At 40.1% G+C, this 15,966-nt stretch overlaps 2 protein-coding genes across 2 annotated transcripts; both read left to right on the plus strand.

The window, feature by feature from the left end:
• Positions 1-244: 244 nt before the first annotated feature.
• On the plus strand, positions 245-4,161 carry surf2 (surfeit 2). Its single transcript, XM_082539674.1, has 6 exons — positions 245-685; positions 1,127-1,278; positions 1,400-1,503; positions 1,987-2,172; positions 2,385-2,518; positions 3,048-4,161. Exons 1-6 carry the CDS (start codon positions 611-613, stop codon positions 3,141-3,143), a joined length of 747 nt encoding a protein of 248 aa, XP_082395800.1. The 5' UTR covers positions 245-610; the 3' UTR covers positions 3,144-4,161.
• A 1,711-nt stretch (positions 4,162-5,872) lies between these two features.
• Positions 5,873-15,724, plus strand: surf4 (surfeit 4). The gene is made up of 6 exons (XM_082540217.1): positions 5,873-6,204; positions 8,271-8,457; positions 10,085-10,161; positions 10,243-10,286; positions 11,013-11,199; positions 14,442-15,724. Exons 1-6 carry the CDS (start codon positions 6,157-6,159, stop codon positions 14,706-14,708), a joined length of 810 nt encoding a protein of 269 aa, XP_082396343.1. The 5' UTR covers positions 5,873-6,156; the 3' UTR covers positions 14,709-15,724.
• The last annotated feature ends 242 nt before the right edge of the window (positions 15,725-15,966 follow it).

Below are 15,966 nucleotides of genomic sequence, written 5' to 3' on the forward strand. Positions count from 1 at the left end.
GTTCCAAAGCGAGATGACTCACTCTGTGCACAGTCTCTAATGACTAGTCGAGTAAAACAAATGTGCTAAACTAGCCATGCTAGGAAGATTTATAAAATAGTTTTATTTACTTTTACAGGTGTCTACTTTACTGGTTTATGAACTTTAATTCAAAGCTCACGCATGCGCTCATATGCCGGCTACTCTGTAGTTTTATGAAATCCAAGCAGAGTGGGCTGTCTTCCGTAATGCTCTCAGACCTGTCAGATGGTGGCAGTCAGCTGACTGGGCTCTGTTGTCACCTTACTTAAGCCGATTAAGGTTTAGTTTCTTAAAGGTAGCAAAAAAAGGGGAGGGGAGTATATCAAGGACCGTGGACATTATTTCTTGCAGACAGTTGTCTGCTTTTGTTTAATCACACCGGTGGTTCGATAAAAGGATCGCCTGATGCCAAATGAGAGAGGTGAATGGCTAACTTCGTGTAAGATGGGTTTTACTTGATTTGATCGCTGGATGGCGCCAAGATCACACGACAGAGTCTGCGCAGTCAGCCCACGTGTTGGGAGCTTCCTTGTTGAAGCGTTGTCTTCGTCAACAAGCTGAACGAGCTGGTTTGAAGTGTTTCTAAACTATGGATGAGTTACCTGCGGACCTAAGAGAGTTCCTCCTGAATCACCCCTTTCTTCAGCTCACAGGCGGTAAAAAGGTTAGCGAGCAGATTTCTCCACGTCACACGTGCACTTCGTGTGAGCTGATGCTAACCTGCAAATTGATCTAGCACGAGCCAGGTGTTCAGATGTTGTGATTGCTAAAGAGTGCTCAACAGCGGTGTGCAATACTGCCATTTATTGTGTCGATCAGATAACAAGTTAATACAGAGCCAGTGTCGCTGATACTTGGAACTTATAAAGGCAGCTTATCCCAGCGTGTCGTGATTTATGATAAGAATTATCATCAATTTAACACAATGAGCTACATACTGATCTTAGAGGACAGAAAGAAAGTATCGATCATTTTGGACTCGTGTCAGTACCAGTGTTGGTATCAATGCTAGCGATATTTGGATTGATCCACCGACCTCTGCTGACCAAAACATTAAAGCCAATAAAAACAGCCTATTCATACCTTCGATTTTGTACTTTTTCAGATCAAATGTACTCTAAATGGCCACGAGATTCCCTGCAAATTGGCCGAGCTGCAGAAGTTCACTGAGGGGAAGAAATATGAGAAACTGAGTGCTGCAGCAGAGTTCAACTACAGCCAGTATGAGCCGCACATCGTGCCAAGCACAAAGCAACCGTAAGGACATGTTTGCTTGCCCAACAAGTGATTTTAGTAACTACAGCTGAGTAATTTTGTGATGCCATATAGATCAAAGTGGATCCTCTGATGTAATGTATGTATTTTGTTTGTGCTCTAGCAATCAGCTCTTCTGTAAGCTGACCCTTCGGCATCTCAACCGGCAGCCGCACCACGTCTTAAGGCACGTCAACGGAAAACGCTTCAAGAAAGCCCTCTCTAAATGTCAGTGCATCACTTATCTCTCCATGTGCACCTCTCCTGTAGTGTAAAGATTCAGGATGTTACTCATCTCAGCAGTCAGACTTCTTGTGTGATAGCCATCTCTCAGGAAGGAAAGCAAAGCTATCTGATGAGCTTATTCATTTGTTAGCACTTTTTTGCAGATACCAATCGTGCTTAATTTGCTCAGACCAATGTAGTCTGACATATTTGGCAATTTCTTTAATTTATTTTTTGGTGAGCTTACAGTAGTAAGATTCGGCTAATTCTATTCTTCTGCAAAGAATCAAAGTTTAAATTGCATAACGGGAAGGAAACAATACCACAATCTGTCATTTGTTACATAAATAAATAATCAGAAGGTGAGAAAATGTCAGTAAATACAGACTTGATATATGAGTATGCATAAAACACTGAGGGTATGGGTTGTTGTATAGTTACACTGTGAATGTGATGGCTAACACAACTGCCTTATGCCTTCTCTAGATGAAGAATGTGTGAAGCAGGGGATTGAATTCATTCCAACCAGACTGACGCAGAAAAGGCCCAGAAACACTGAAGAGGAGGGCAGTCGAGGAAACCCTTCCAAGCATTCAAGCAGCACGTGGGAACCCTCATCCAGTGATGACGGTCATAGTGACTCTGAGGACAGCATGAGCGACCTCTACCCCCGTCAGTATCTCCCATCTACACACATTAGATTCATTTGACCACTGATTTCAGGAGAAGCACACTGTCCATCGGAAGAACCAATATTAGTCAGGATAATTGTCGAGTTTTACATGACTGGTTCTCCATTGAATCCACATATAATGGCACAGATTAATGAAACTCTTGTAGCGGGCCTGTTTTACTGCTCTGTAACACCATGTATTTGTCCACAGCCTCCATATTCACTTTGAAAAACCAAGCAGAAGAAAGTATGGAGGACGGAAGGAAAGAGGAGGAAGATGACTTTCAGACAGATGAGGATGAAGAAATGGAGGTTGAAAAACAGGCGGTGCAGAAACGCAAAAAGGTCTGTGGAATAATATACATTCGCCTGACACTTTATTAGGTACACTTACCGAGCTTATTCCCCTTTTGCCTTTGGAACGGCCTTAATTGTTCATGGTATAGATTCTCAATGTGCCGGAAACCTTCCTCAGTGATTTTGGTCCATCTTGACATGATAGCATCACATAGTTGCTGCACATTTGTGATGTGAATGTTCTGGTCAACCAAGTTCCACGGATGCTTTGTTGGGTTGAGATCTGGTGACTTTGGAGGCGGTTTGAGTACAGTGAACTCATTGTCATGTTCAGAAAACCAGTTTAAAATGATTTCAGCTTTGTGACGTGGTTTGTTATCCTGCTGAAATCAGCCATCAGAAGATGGGTACACTGTGGTCATAAAGGGGTGGACATGGTTAGCGTGGTACTTAATTTGTCCTATGGGGCCCATAGTGTGCATAGAAAATTTCCTACACCACCACCAGCCTGAACTGTTGAGGCAGGATGGGTCCATGCTTTCATGCTGTTTATGCTATTTGTCTTTTTCTCTTTCAGGCTCAGGGTGGTGGATTTCACAAGAAACAAAGAAATAACAGCTGGAGATCAAGCAAAATGAAAAAGAAACACAGAAAAGCCCAAAATGGAAAGTAAAATCCAAACCCCCATATGAAGAGTATTTTTATATACCCTGCCACGACATCTAGTTTGGAGTGTTATTCCTGTGTCAGAATCAGCCTGTGACCCTTCAACATCTATTACGCGAGGATGTTTTTGGTTCCTGAGTTCCACTGGTCCAACAAAGGCTGATTTACATGATGCATAGAAAATGTGTTTAAAAGTTCCTTTGGACTGGATAAGGTGTGTTTTCTGGTTTGCATTCAACTGCACTAGTGTAAAATATAACTCGGTTTGAATTTGCAAGAACTGTCTGTCTTTTTTTAAAAAACATTTACTCCAATTTTTAACCTAAAAAATGCTTCAAATTATTCTGTTAGGTTTCCAACTTGATATCATACGACAAACTTCAGCAACTACACACAACACATCTGCATCTTTTCCACGAGAACGGAGATTTATCTGACCATCGAGATCTGATTTTACTGGTTGTTGTGCACTGAGGATGCAAACTTTTCTTCAACACAGATTTGCAGCTAAAGATGGAAAATGAAACATTTCCGCTCACAGTTTTTTATATGACTTTTAAGGAAGTGAGAACAGATCTTGTTCTAGTGCTGCAATAAGCTTCACCAATGATGGACTGTTGTTGCTCTATATGGAGCACCACAATAAGCTTTAATCCATCTCATTTAATGTACAGTTTAGTTTTAGAGTTTTTACAAAATTTAACAGCAAAGAATCAGGGGTCTTATTGTTAATTTCCCTCTGTACTGTGGTACTGAAGGTTGGGAATCTGGTTATCGATGAGCCACACAGGTGTATTATCACCAAGATGTTGAAAATTCATAATCGTAAGTCTCTTGCATATGATCTCATTCACCAGGACAGCTGCCTGTCAGCCATTGTCCGTACAGTAAAATTCAGAGAACTTGATTGAAACTGATTGTTTCTTTAAATGGTGCCTTTGTTCAGTGGCTGATACTATTGTGATTTGTCGAAGGCATGGCTGATCTGCTGTAATCTTAGTGTAAATAAAGTAATTTGAACCTTACATGTACATCTAAAGTCATGGTCCGAAGTTTACTTATATTCATCGAGGACTTGAGTTGGGTAAACAAGTTCGAATTTGTTTTGGATTTTCTCTAATCCACATAGGGCTGTATACCACACAGGGGTATACATACAGGCTCAATTAGATACATAAAGTCAGTTGATAGTATTGAAATAAGTGGTACTAAAGGTTCATCTGTTTAGTGATCATGATGGACTAAAACTGGTAGTATCTGAATAAGGAGGATTTCTTTGACATTCACTGGATTTAACCAATACTCAGAACAATGGGACTGTCTAAGGTCTAAGAAGGATAGCTGTAGATTTACACAAGTTGGGACGGTCTCCTGAAGCCATTTTAAACAACTGCAGATTTGAGGATCATCAGTTCAGACAACTGTATGTTAATATAACTTATTCAAATGTGTCACTACTTTAACAAAAAAACCTGCAAAGATTTGTTTTAGAGGGGTAAAGGTGAAGCTTCCAAAACTAAGAAGACTGTACCAGCTGTCAAGCATGTTGATAGTAGCACTGTGCTCTGGGGCTGTTTTGCGGCCAGTGGTACTGGTACATTGCACAAAGTGGATGGAATAATGAAGGACTACCTCCAAATAACTTCACTTCAAAACCAAACAGTTGAAATTTGGACAACGATCCCTAACACACATCAAAGCTGGTTTTTGAATGGATGAAGCAGGTTAATGTTAAAGTTCTGGATTTGCCTTGCTAAAGACTCAAACTCAAAAACATTTGTTCATTTGCCTGGAAACCAACCAATTTAAATGAAGTCTTAATAATTGTGTCTAATTGTGTCAGCAAAAGTGGTTAGAACCTGTTAATGGTTACCAGATAAGATAAAACTTGCTAAGGAACATTTAACCAAATATTATTTGGGGAGTACGTATTCTGCCTGTATATTTAGTAGAAAAAAATCCCAAATAAATTCAAACTTGTGCAGCCATTTCTTGTTTTTTTGTTTTGTTTTGTTTAAAGAAAAATACTGAAGATGTATGCTGTACAAACATTAATTCCACTCTGGGTAAAGAATAGTTCAAAGAGATCAAAAACAAAACTTCCCATGACATTCATGCTCATCATGAGTGTATGTAAACCTCTGACCACAACTTTACCATACGTGACTGTTAATATCTCACAGGAGATGACGGCTCACTGTATGATCTCACTATTAAAATAATTAAATAGCCTTTAAAGCCACTAGATTATGCCTAAACTAAAATGGTCTTTTACAGACCTGTCAAATTTATATCCAGAACTGCATCAGTTTGTTCGGGTGCCACCGAAAATACGGCAGAACATCTGAAAACAAGATAAAACAAAAAATCCCAATATATATTACTATTTTTCTTTTAATTATCTACTAAACAAATTGGTTTAAATATAATTTCTCTGACGGTTACTTAAACTTTGCTTAGTGTTGAAATTAAGTGTAATAAAATTGTTTAACTCAGCTTACATTGTATAGATTAGTAGTATTTTAAATGTGTTATCTTTTTACAGACCCTATTAGACAGTTTACATACAAACTATAACCATATCTCTAAAAGATTAATTATCAGAAAGAAATTTTAAAAGCACAGAGGTATGACTGTCTAAGGGAAACGGTCTAACTAACAGGTTATAGTGATATTAACATCAGGTGGGTTTGGGGCTGTAAAGCAGCGCTTGTTTACTTGTGTACAGCCGTAAACAATGCCCAGCGGCGAGCCGGAGGACCCCGTACGGATCGGTATACGTGGCACACCGCGGTTGCAGTGCCATGTAGGGGGGCTCGCTCCGTCTCGCTCGTCAAATCGCGGGGCATTGTGGGGCGGAGGCGGCCTTTCTCTGAGTCCAGGCAGTCGGGAAATCTTCAAGTAAATAACGTTAACAGTGGCAGGAACAGAGCGAACACAGCTTGCGGAAAAAAAACCCAACGCACCGAAGCCGTGTTGCGCCGAGCCTTAAACATTACAGCTGGTAAAATTACACGAATATGGGGCAGGAGGATCTTATGAACACCGCTGAAGACGTGGCAGACCAGGTAACTTGATTTTTTTCCCCGCACAGCAGCTCACACTGCTAACCGCTGCTAGCAGGTTAGCTGCTAACTAGTTTGTTCAGAATGAAGTTAACCGTTTCCTCTTGTCGTCTGTCGGCTACTCTTTCTGCGTTCCTGCCGACGGCTTCAACTCTTGTTTTAATTTGGGTGACAAATGCTGGAGATGCCTGTCATGTGTGTCGGGATGGGTTTGATAGCAATATTGAGTCACACCGACCAGATGAAACTGGTAGCTAAATTGACTAAGAAAGAGCTGGGTGACAGGAGCACATTTGGTTGTTCCTTCATTGTGTCAGTTATTCGGCTTGCTTCTAGCCACACGGGTTATTAACATTATTATGTTGCCAGACTGCTGTTGTGAAATCACTTATGATGGCTCCAAAGTTGTGGGCTAACCCTAACACGTTACTCAGTTAGCACTCTTAGTGCTTAGCACCGCTGATATTTTCTCTATTACACCGGCCGCATCTGTGCTTCTATAGCTTGCTTTGGCTTTTCTGTTATTTATATTCATGTGATTACAACCAACTTGGCATGAGCTGACGCCAAGAGAAGCGTTCAGGTAGCCTCCTGACCCTTGTTTTGTAACCACTGGGGACCATCCTCTCCACGTATGTGGTTTTATATCTTCCTTGTTCCTTCAAAACGTTGAGCTCTCTGTGCTGTAGGTTACTGGTCTCACGTTTTTGCAAAGCAGAGCACAGATAAAGAAGCTCAAAGTAATCAAATATCATGGAGCCAGTTCTGCATACGTTTACGACCCTTCGTGTTGACTGAACTCAGTCCAAATCCCAGAAAATGTTCCCTAATTTCATAACGCCTGATTGATTTATATTTGGCCATCACGAGTGCTGTGAAAGATTACATGGGAAAAGTACACACCATCTGATTTGTTTGCCTTGTAGGAGGCTCACTGAAGCTCAATGCAAGGGGCACATCCCTCACTAATGAGTACTGAGCTAGCATTTTACCCAGACTTAACACTTCGAAAGAGTGTATTTCTGTGCTGTTGCAGCAACCTTTGGGCTTGTTAGGATTGGCTCCAAGTTGGCCCATTCATGTCTCGCACAGCAGTCAGAGTGAGAGTTGGTGGATGCTGATAGGCTGCTGAGATCTGACTGTGCTGATGTGGACTGCTGGATAGGCGGGCCAGAGGGCAGGCCATTTCTGCTCTCCTGTGTGACTAGTGTCTGGGAAGTACATGAATTCTTCTTGAGAGAAGAGCCTCAGTTACTTAATTTGTGTTTTGTTTAAATGTTCATCACATTTTGTCTTTGAAGAAATACTTTTTAGTTGAACAAAGCTGTGCTGTGTTGAAATATCTATCAGTAATTCTGCTATTTGCATGTATGAGACTCTCACACCTTTGAAGTTAGTTTGATTAGCTTTGTTTTATTAGATGCTCAACCAGATTGATTAATGAGGCAAGAACATCATATAGAGCAGGGGTATCCCCACAGCTATAACATGTGCTCTTACCAGTAGCAGTTTATATAAAGAGATCAAATTAATATTGAACAAACTTGAGTTCAGCTTATTTGTGTGACGCTTCGAACCAGTCCCAGTTTCTCACATAGCCCCTTGAGATAATTGATTGCCCAACCCTGATATAGAGTGTAACATCTTCATCTTTTATTTAATGTTTTTTGGAGTGCTGATTATAGAAAAATATTGCTAGTGATTTTTGGCATACTATCACACTAATCTTTAAAAAAAAAAAATTACAACCAGCCTTCCACAGTCTGGAGGGGACTAAATTTTGTGTGGCACAATAAATGTTTTGTCTTGATTATCTTATTATAATAACCATTCCCAGATGAAATTCAATTAGTTGCGCAGCTCTAATTAGACAGTGGCGTCTCCCGCACAGTGGTGTGTTTGACTGTTAGCAGGTAAGTATATATTTATTTAAAGAGCCTTTAGGGAACTTTTTAGTGGATTTTAAGGCTTGGTGACATTGAATTATATTTATACAATATAGCATAATCAAAATTACCTCTTTCCATCCCTCTTCAGACCTTGTCAGTCATTTTTCCTCTCTTTCCCAGTTCCTGCGGGTAACCAAACAGTACCTGCCCCACCTGGCTCGTCTGTGTCTCATCAGCACCTTCCTCGAAGATGGCATCCGCATGTGGTTCCAGTGGAATGAGCAGCGAGACTACATTGAGGCAACCTGGAACTGTGGCTACTTTCTCGCTACATGCTTTGTGCTGCTTAACCTCATCGGACAGCTCGGTGAGTAAACGGGAGCAGTCCTAATTAAAATTGCCAAACAAATCTAGGTGACATCTTTAATGTTAGCTCTTTGATGAGATAAATAAAAATAGTTTAGTTCATGTATTGAAACTACGAGTGAAGCAGGAAGCATCAGTACAGTATTTGTTCAGCATGAACTGTTACTTCCCAGTGTACACCATTCTAATTAGGCATAACTTCAATACCCCTGCAAAACATGTTCCTTCATGAACTCTATAATGTTCACTTTTGTGGTAGCTGTTGTAGAAAGGGTTTGATTTAAGCATCTGGTTACTCTAGAGTCTAGAGTAACCAGATGCTTAAATCAAACCCTCTAGAGTCTAGACCTTTGATACATATTGTGGACAAATTCAACGAGGACTGACTTAAAAACAGAAAAACACGTTTTTATGATGCAAAAAAGATCATGATAGAATTACTTCGATAGCATTAGTTTCAGGCATCAGTCAAGTAGACCTAGAGACCAGTCGCCAACACCCTGGCAATCGACCTGAATTCACAAAGCAAAGGCCAGCAACTACTTGCCAGCCAGAGAATATAGTTTTTCTCTAGAGTGTTTCTCAGTAATGGACTCGTTCTTGTATAGTGCTTTTTTTTTTTTTACTCCTCAAAGTGTTTGAATCATGTCTCATTCACCCATTCAGAGCCATTCATACAAACACTTTGTTTTTGTCTAAGTTCTTTATATCTAACAGTGACTCAGCAACTTGCAGTTCAATGTCTTTAAATTCTGATAATGGTTAAATCCAGCCAGGGATTGAACCACCAACCTTCCAATGAGTGGAAGGCCTGCTGTACCTCCTGAGCCTGGACCTCCATGACTACAGCTTTAGCATTTGATTTTAGGCAGCTTCCAACTAGGCATTATTTTCTTTTGCAGAGTACTATAGTAGGTTTGGATGCTTTCTGGTTCAGTATAAGTCTTATTTATTTAATACTGGGCTTTGGCGCAGCCACACAGGTCATTTCTTTCCACCTCCCTTTACGATAGTTTGTCCTTTTGATTGGCTGCACCTTCGCAAACAGAAGATCTGAGCAGCAGATGACTGGGGCTTCTGTGCTAACAGGCAGTGTACCTGCAGTGTTCAAATTAAGCATGTCTGTACTCTTTGACATCACACATGAAAATAAAAATTTTGCATAACTGAGCACTTGATAAGCCTGAGGCCTTGACTCACAGGGATTATTTGTAAATTGCACATGCACACACAACTCTTGCAGGAAGTCATAAACAGTGTGAGCAAAATGTATGTGTCCCACATTTTGTCTGTCTGCTGCTCATCTACCTCCACCTCACACTATCCCAAACATCCTTATCTATCACACTGACCCTCTACATCCATCCTGACCCTCCCTTGAGGATTTCATCTTTTCCTTTAACATCCTTTTTGTAATATATCCACTATCCCTCCACTGCACATGCCCAAGCCATCTAAGCCTCACCCTTCTAACAGCAAAGTTAATCTAACACAAATATGTAATATAATCCTATTGATAAAGCACTGCAAATGATGGTTTATGATTGCATTTTGCAACGTAAAGAGAAGAACGGACCATATGAGAAGCATTCAAGGCTTAACTCTTCTTATTGTCCCTGCCCAAACAGGTGGTTGTGTCCTCATCCTCAGTAGAAATTTTGTACAGTATGCCTGCTTTGGACTATTTGGGATCATAGCGCTACAGGTAAGAACAGTCGTATTATATTTCCTTTCTTTTTATGTCACTGTGTCTAATCTGAATGTTGTGGTTTTTTTTCCCCACCAGACGGTTGCATACAGCATTTTATGGGACCTTAAATTTTTGATGAGGTAGGTGTCACTAGGTGCTGAACTGAAACACAACTTTAATATCATGCATGACAAAATCAAACTTCAAACAAAAGCAGCCATCACTTTTTACTGACATGTTGTTTCAATTCAAGTTTGCTCACGAGTGATGAAGCAGAAGCGGATGCTTTTTGTGGTGCCTTCTGATAACATTTTCATTTAACTTGAATTAGAACTAGTTTAATCAATAAGGGAAAAAAATATAGTGTAGGATTGCAGGAATAGAAAGTCTAATCTCCTCGTAGTGGCATTATATCAGAATACATCACCGTTTCCAAACAGACACCAACACTTAGGATTACCGTAATTACTGTGGAGAAGACCTGTGATTTAGATTTAAACACCATCAGGCTGGATGAATCATGGGTCTCTGGAGAAATCTGTTAAATATAGTGCCACGTTTGTCTGTTTATGCATTTTGTGGGCATTTAATTCATGTCAGGAGAGAGTTGTAGTATAATGTAGTAAATCAGCTCTATAATTAACAGAAAAATAGTCAAATTTGATAGCTGAAACATTCGTGTTATTCAGAATAAAATATAAAAACATTCTCGCCATACAAGTAGGCATAAGTTAATGGAGTAGTTCCCTTACCCTGCTAATTAAACAACAATCGGATTGTCACCATTTGACAAGTTAAGAGGGATGGCTTTTTTCTGCTCATTTGAGGACACTGTTCAAAAATAACTGTCCTCTCTCCTCTTCAAGAAACCTGGCCCTTGGAGGTGGTCTGCTGCTGCTACTGGCTGAATCTCGTTCAGAAGGAAAAAGCATGTTTGCTGGAGTCCCCTCCATGGGAGAGAGTTCACCGAAGCAGTACATGCAGCTGGGCGGTCGAGTACTCTTGGTGCTCATGTTCATGACCCTGTTACACTTCGACTCCAGCTTCTTCTCTGTGAGTTCAGACACAATCAAATACCCATACGTTCTCCAGCCGCTTCATACAGATGGTTTTCCTGTCATTAAAAATAGTTTTATTGCAATAGCCTTGAATTAACTATACATTAAGTCTCATGTCATACTACCACGACAGGTGATCCAGATGATACATATTATATTTATATGCATTTCTAAATAATGCAGGAACCATACTGACTGGTTTGCATCTAAACCATGTTTTAAACGTCACATCAGAAATCTTAAAATGACTGCTAGACAATGTTCCCTCTAATTTTTCATGTGTCCGAGCGAACACACAAACTCCCTGAGCGGTCCCTTGGACCACTGTGAGCAACAGCAGACGTGTGCACTGTGGTCACGCCAGCATCAAATCCATCCAAGTTACATGGTTTATTAAAATAATCAAATTACAGCATTTACATTTATGTTAGACTACTTTTAATTAACTGCTTTAGCCCACTTACAATGAAAAAAAAAAATCTTGTTCATGACCTGTGTAGAATGGTAACACTATTAGAAGTAAAAATAACTTCAACTCCAATTTTGAAAACACAATTTTCTATTTTTCTTTTATTTTTATTTTTTGTTATAAAGCTCCGACTTGTATTATGAGTCTTTGGTCTGGGAGAGAGTCCTGTAACTCTCTGTCTGCAAAACACAGTACATAATGACCAATGTTGGGCAATCCATTATATAGTTACTACTTCAAAAAAGTTACTGAGCTTTGCAAACAAAGTTTTTTGGGGGTTTTTTGCAGCTGTTTACCTAAAAATGCAGCCAAGGCGTTTTTGGTTTTTTTTGTTTGTTTGTTTGTTGTTTTTTAAATAAACATTTCAAACTATTTACAGAACAATCAGCTGTTCTGCATCAAATTTGATGCCACACAAATGATTTGTGCCACTCCAAAAAATAATTTCTGTCCACTATGAGATAAAGGAGAACAACAGCCTGATGCCTGCAGGCCCGACAACAGGAGATGTATCACTCCTGTAACACCTGTAACATTCAGCAGTCGCCTCATTGTTCTGACACACACAACAAAACTATTGACTACACTACACACTAACTACACAAGATTTGCGCTAAACGTCTCAAAACACAGCCGTCACTCCTAAAACTTCCCCCTCCCTAAACATCTAAATGCCATGTTGCCATATCATTTTTTGATTGGTCGACATGGTACATTTTCCCACCAATAGGAGGGGGGGGGGGTTTTCTGGTTTTGGTTTTGCTCACAGGCGGAGAGTGCTTTCGAGCGTTTTCCTTATAAAATGCCATTTTTACCGTTTCTTCCCGCAGTAAATGTAAACAACGATAGTATTCAGGAAGAAAACCAAACATTGCATGTATTTTTATCATAACTCTGGTTTTACGTGGCCTATCAACACAATTTAAAAACTGGTATAAAGTCCACACTTTTTCCATCAATTGTTCTGTCTGTCCTGCTCACATCTCCAATGGTTGTCCACGTTGTCATTAACGTGGCTTCACTCCCCATCAGCCACGCCGCTTTGCTAGCTAAAACACCGGTGTCGGCACATAAGGACGCTGTCATAGCCTGTCAACAACGTTGATTAGCTGCGTATATATGAGTGTGAATCACGTGATCAGCTAGACTATGGGATAAGGTAGCATCGTTCTATTCCTATACTGGAGCAGCCAGTCACTTACTAACACTGCAAAACAGAGTTGTTAACGTATTTACTTTAATTTCAATTCAGGTTAGATTTTTTATTTTTTTTTGTGTGTGTGTGCAAAGACCGTGCCAGCAGTGTGCAATTGCGCACGCGCGCAGCTTAGAGGGAACATTGCTGCTAGATATTTACTTAATCTTTACACGTTACTATTGATCAACTAAATACAAGTGGTAACATGTACGTTTCTGTAAATAATATGACCAAAGATTCACAATAAAATGTGTCCAAATAGTCGGATATTACACAGTAATGAACATTATATTCATTATGCACACAATTGTACGGTATTTTATTTACATTTGTGTCACATATCATTTTAGTTCATTATCCTCTATAGAGAATGGTATTTGTGGTGAACTCAGATTTGCTCAAAGGTCACACAGTCATCACAGTCAACACTCAGTCTCTGTTTGCTCAGCTTTTATTGTCATGATGCCATAAATGTGTAATCAACACGCTGCAAAAGAGGTCATGAAAGAGCGTGCATTTATACTCACTGTACTTTAATTTCACTTATTTTTTTCTGAGATTTAATGTTATCATTAACATTGCCTCAAATTGCAGATTTTCCTCATGTCTCACAGTCTAATTACGTGCTTCATGTGAATCAGGGGGTTCTCACCTGGATTTAAAGAAACGTTTTATTCTATTGTGCGATACTTTCAGCTTCTCCCTTAAGCTTTGACTGTACTTTATGAACCAGCAACAGTGATGTAAATTTTGTCATATGACCGTAATGGTAAATGGCCTGTATTTGTATAGCGCTTTACTTAGTCCCTATGGACCCCAAAGTGCTTTACACTACATACAGTCATCCACCCATTCACATACACATTCACACACTGGTGATGGCAAGCTACATTGTAGCCACAGCTGCCCTGGGGCGCACTGATAGAGGCAGTAAGGATGAAGGTCTGTGCGGGTGTCCAGCTGTCAGCCTGTCTTGTTTTGTTTTGTTGTACTCCTCCGCATCAAATTTACTTTAAAATGTCCCAACTATGCATGCACCCAGGCACTGGACTAAGTATAACAGAAAAGACTACTCAGCCATCATGTCTTCAGCTGTGTATGTCGATGCCCACAACAGAGTTTAATCAAGCCTTTATTTCTCAAGGGGCTGCCACAGCGGATGGATCCGCATATTTGATTTGGTCCAAATTTTATGCCAGATGCCCTTCCTAATGCAATCGTCCCATTTATCTGGGGGCTGACACTAAGACTACACTGCTTTGTAACTCCCCCCAAGGCAAGGGGTCTCAAACTGAGGCCAATGTGTTAACCACTGGCTGTGATTAAGTCTTAAATAACTAAAGCCCAAGGTGTACTTTAAAGTTTTAGGGTGGTATATATGATTTGCTCTAAGTAGATTAAAAGTGTCCTGTAGCCTTTTTTTGTTGTTCTTCAAACTCTGTCCTAGTAGTATAAATATTAATAAATCAGAAATATTAAGTAAATGCTTAATAACATGGGCTCATCCCTCAGATTTACACCACAGATTGCAATCCTCATGATTTTCATATGAACTCGCCTTCTTCCACAGATACTGCAGAACATGGTGGGGACAGCTCTCATCATCCTGGTGGCCATTGGTTTCAAAACCAAGTTAGCAGCACTGACCCTCGTAGTGTGGCTTCTGGCTATCAACTTCTACTTCAACGCTTTCTGGACCATCCCCGCCTACAAGCCCATGCACGACTTCCTCAAGTATGACTTCTTCCAGACCACGTCAGTCATTGGAGGCCTGCTGCTGGTGGTGGCTCTTGGGCCTGGTGGAGTGTCCATGGATGAGAAAAAGAAAGAGTGGTAGGCATATGAAGCACAGCATCACTAACTTCCCCTGCCAGCTGGGACAAAAGACCCTCCCCCTCCAGTTCACCAGGGTACATAGTTGTTGTTTTTTTGTTTTTGTTTTTTTGTTTTTTAAAAATTTGTTTGCTAAATCCAGAGACGCCACCTCAGCCATCATCGGACTTTTTTTCTTTCCCCACCTGCTGATTTAGGTTTTTTTTTAAATTAGTGTTTTTTTTGTTGTTGTTTTTTTAACTTCCTTTTCTCGTGACGGCAATGATAAACGCCCGTGTAGTTCAGAGTGCAAACAACCCCCAAAAACCAGTGAATAGCAAATGGAGGAAAAGATTTATCTATTCTGTGAAGAAGAAAAGGGTTTATTTTACAGGTGTTACATGTTTAGTTAGAACTGGTTAACTGCAGCAGTTTTGGGTTTCCAGTGGATGGCGACCTTTCCCGACCATTGCATCGTTGCCGCCTGGGAACTTGGTATTGATTGAAAACAATTTTGCTCTCCAGGTTTGTTTTTTCCCCCGTTAGCCACTCTTGTCTCTCTTCCATCCGCACCATCAGTCTCAATAGACTGATGACTCCTGTTCGTGGGGAGTCAAAACCGGGTGGGATGTTGCATATTGTATACTAAGTGTTGGATTGCAGTTGTGTTTTTTCAACACAGATATTAGCTCCAGGACTTGTTAATGGGCACTTTGTACTGTACGTCTTTGGCAAATGCCTAACTAGTGAACTGTTATACAATCGGAGATAAAAGCAGGGGGGGGGGAGACTCATCGTTTGTGAAACACCATATTCTGCGACCTAGGAAAAGCAAAGAGGACTAAGCAGAGTCACTAGCCACCTGGACTTTGTCTTTGCTCAGTGTTTTTTGCCCTGTGTAAGGAAAATCTAAAAAAAAAAAAAAAAATCTGTGTATTAATTTTCAGAAGTTTATATTGTATTTTTGATCATCTTTTGTTTTGTTTTTTTCTTTTGATTTTGAAATTTCATGGCGAAGAAATAAATATTCAAAAATATAAAGACACTGGCTCAGTCAGTTTTTAACAGTTATATTCTTATAAACTGGCAAATAAAGCCAAATGAATGTAAATCCTCCTTTAACAAAGTTGTGAAGTTTAAGCCTCTCCTCAGAAAACTGTAATAAGAAGTTGTTTGGACATAACCATAAAAGCATCAGTTGTTTTTGAAGTGATAAACTTTGAGTAAATACTGACCTCTGCTGGACTGTGGTGGTAAAAGTCATTCAAGACAGCGTTTGATCA

Source organism: Aulonocara stuartgranti (genome assembly GCF_965226115.1).
Source record: "Aulonocara stuartgranti genome assembly, chromosome: 7".
NCBI classification, from domain to species: domain Eukaryota; kingdom Metazoa; phylum Chordata; class Actinopteri; order Cichliformes; family Cichlidae; genus Aulonocara; species Aulonocara stuartgranti.

Excerpts from the sequence above, each read along its gene's own strand:
- surf2 (XM_082539674.1), top strand. The coding sequence starts at position 611 with ATGGATGAGTTACCTGCGGACCTAAGAGAGTTCCTCCTGAATCACCCC. Across the intron at positions 686-1,126 it reads AGCTCACAGGCGGTAAAAAG|ATCAAATGTACTCTAAATGG; the intron begins GTTAGCGAGCAG and ends GTACTTTTTCAG. Across the intron at positions 1,279-1,399 it reads GTGCCAAGCACAAAGCAACC|CAATCAGCTCTTCTGTAAGC; the intron begins GTAAGGACATGT and ends TTTGTGCTCTAG.
- surf4 (XM_082540217.1), top strand. The coding sequence starts at position 6,157 with ATGGGGCAGGAGGATCTTATGAACACCGCTGAAGACGTGGCAGACCAG. Across the intron at positions 10,162-10,242 it reads TTGGGATCATAGCGCTACAG|ACGGTTGCATACAGCATTTT; the intron begins GTAAGAACAGTC and ends TTTCCCCACCAG. Across the intron at positions 11,200-14,441 it reads TCGACTCCAGCTTCTTCTCT|ATACTGCAGAACATGGTGGG; the intron begins GTGAGTTCAGAC and ends CTTCTTCCACAG.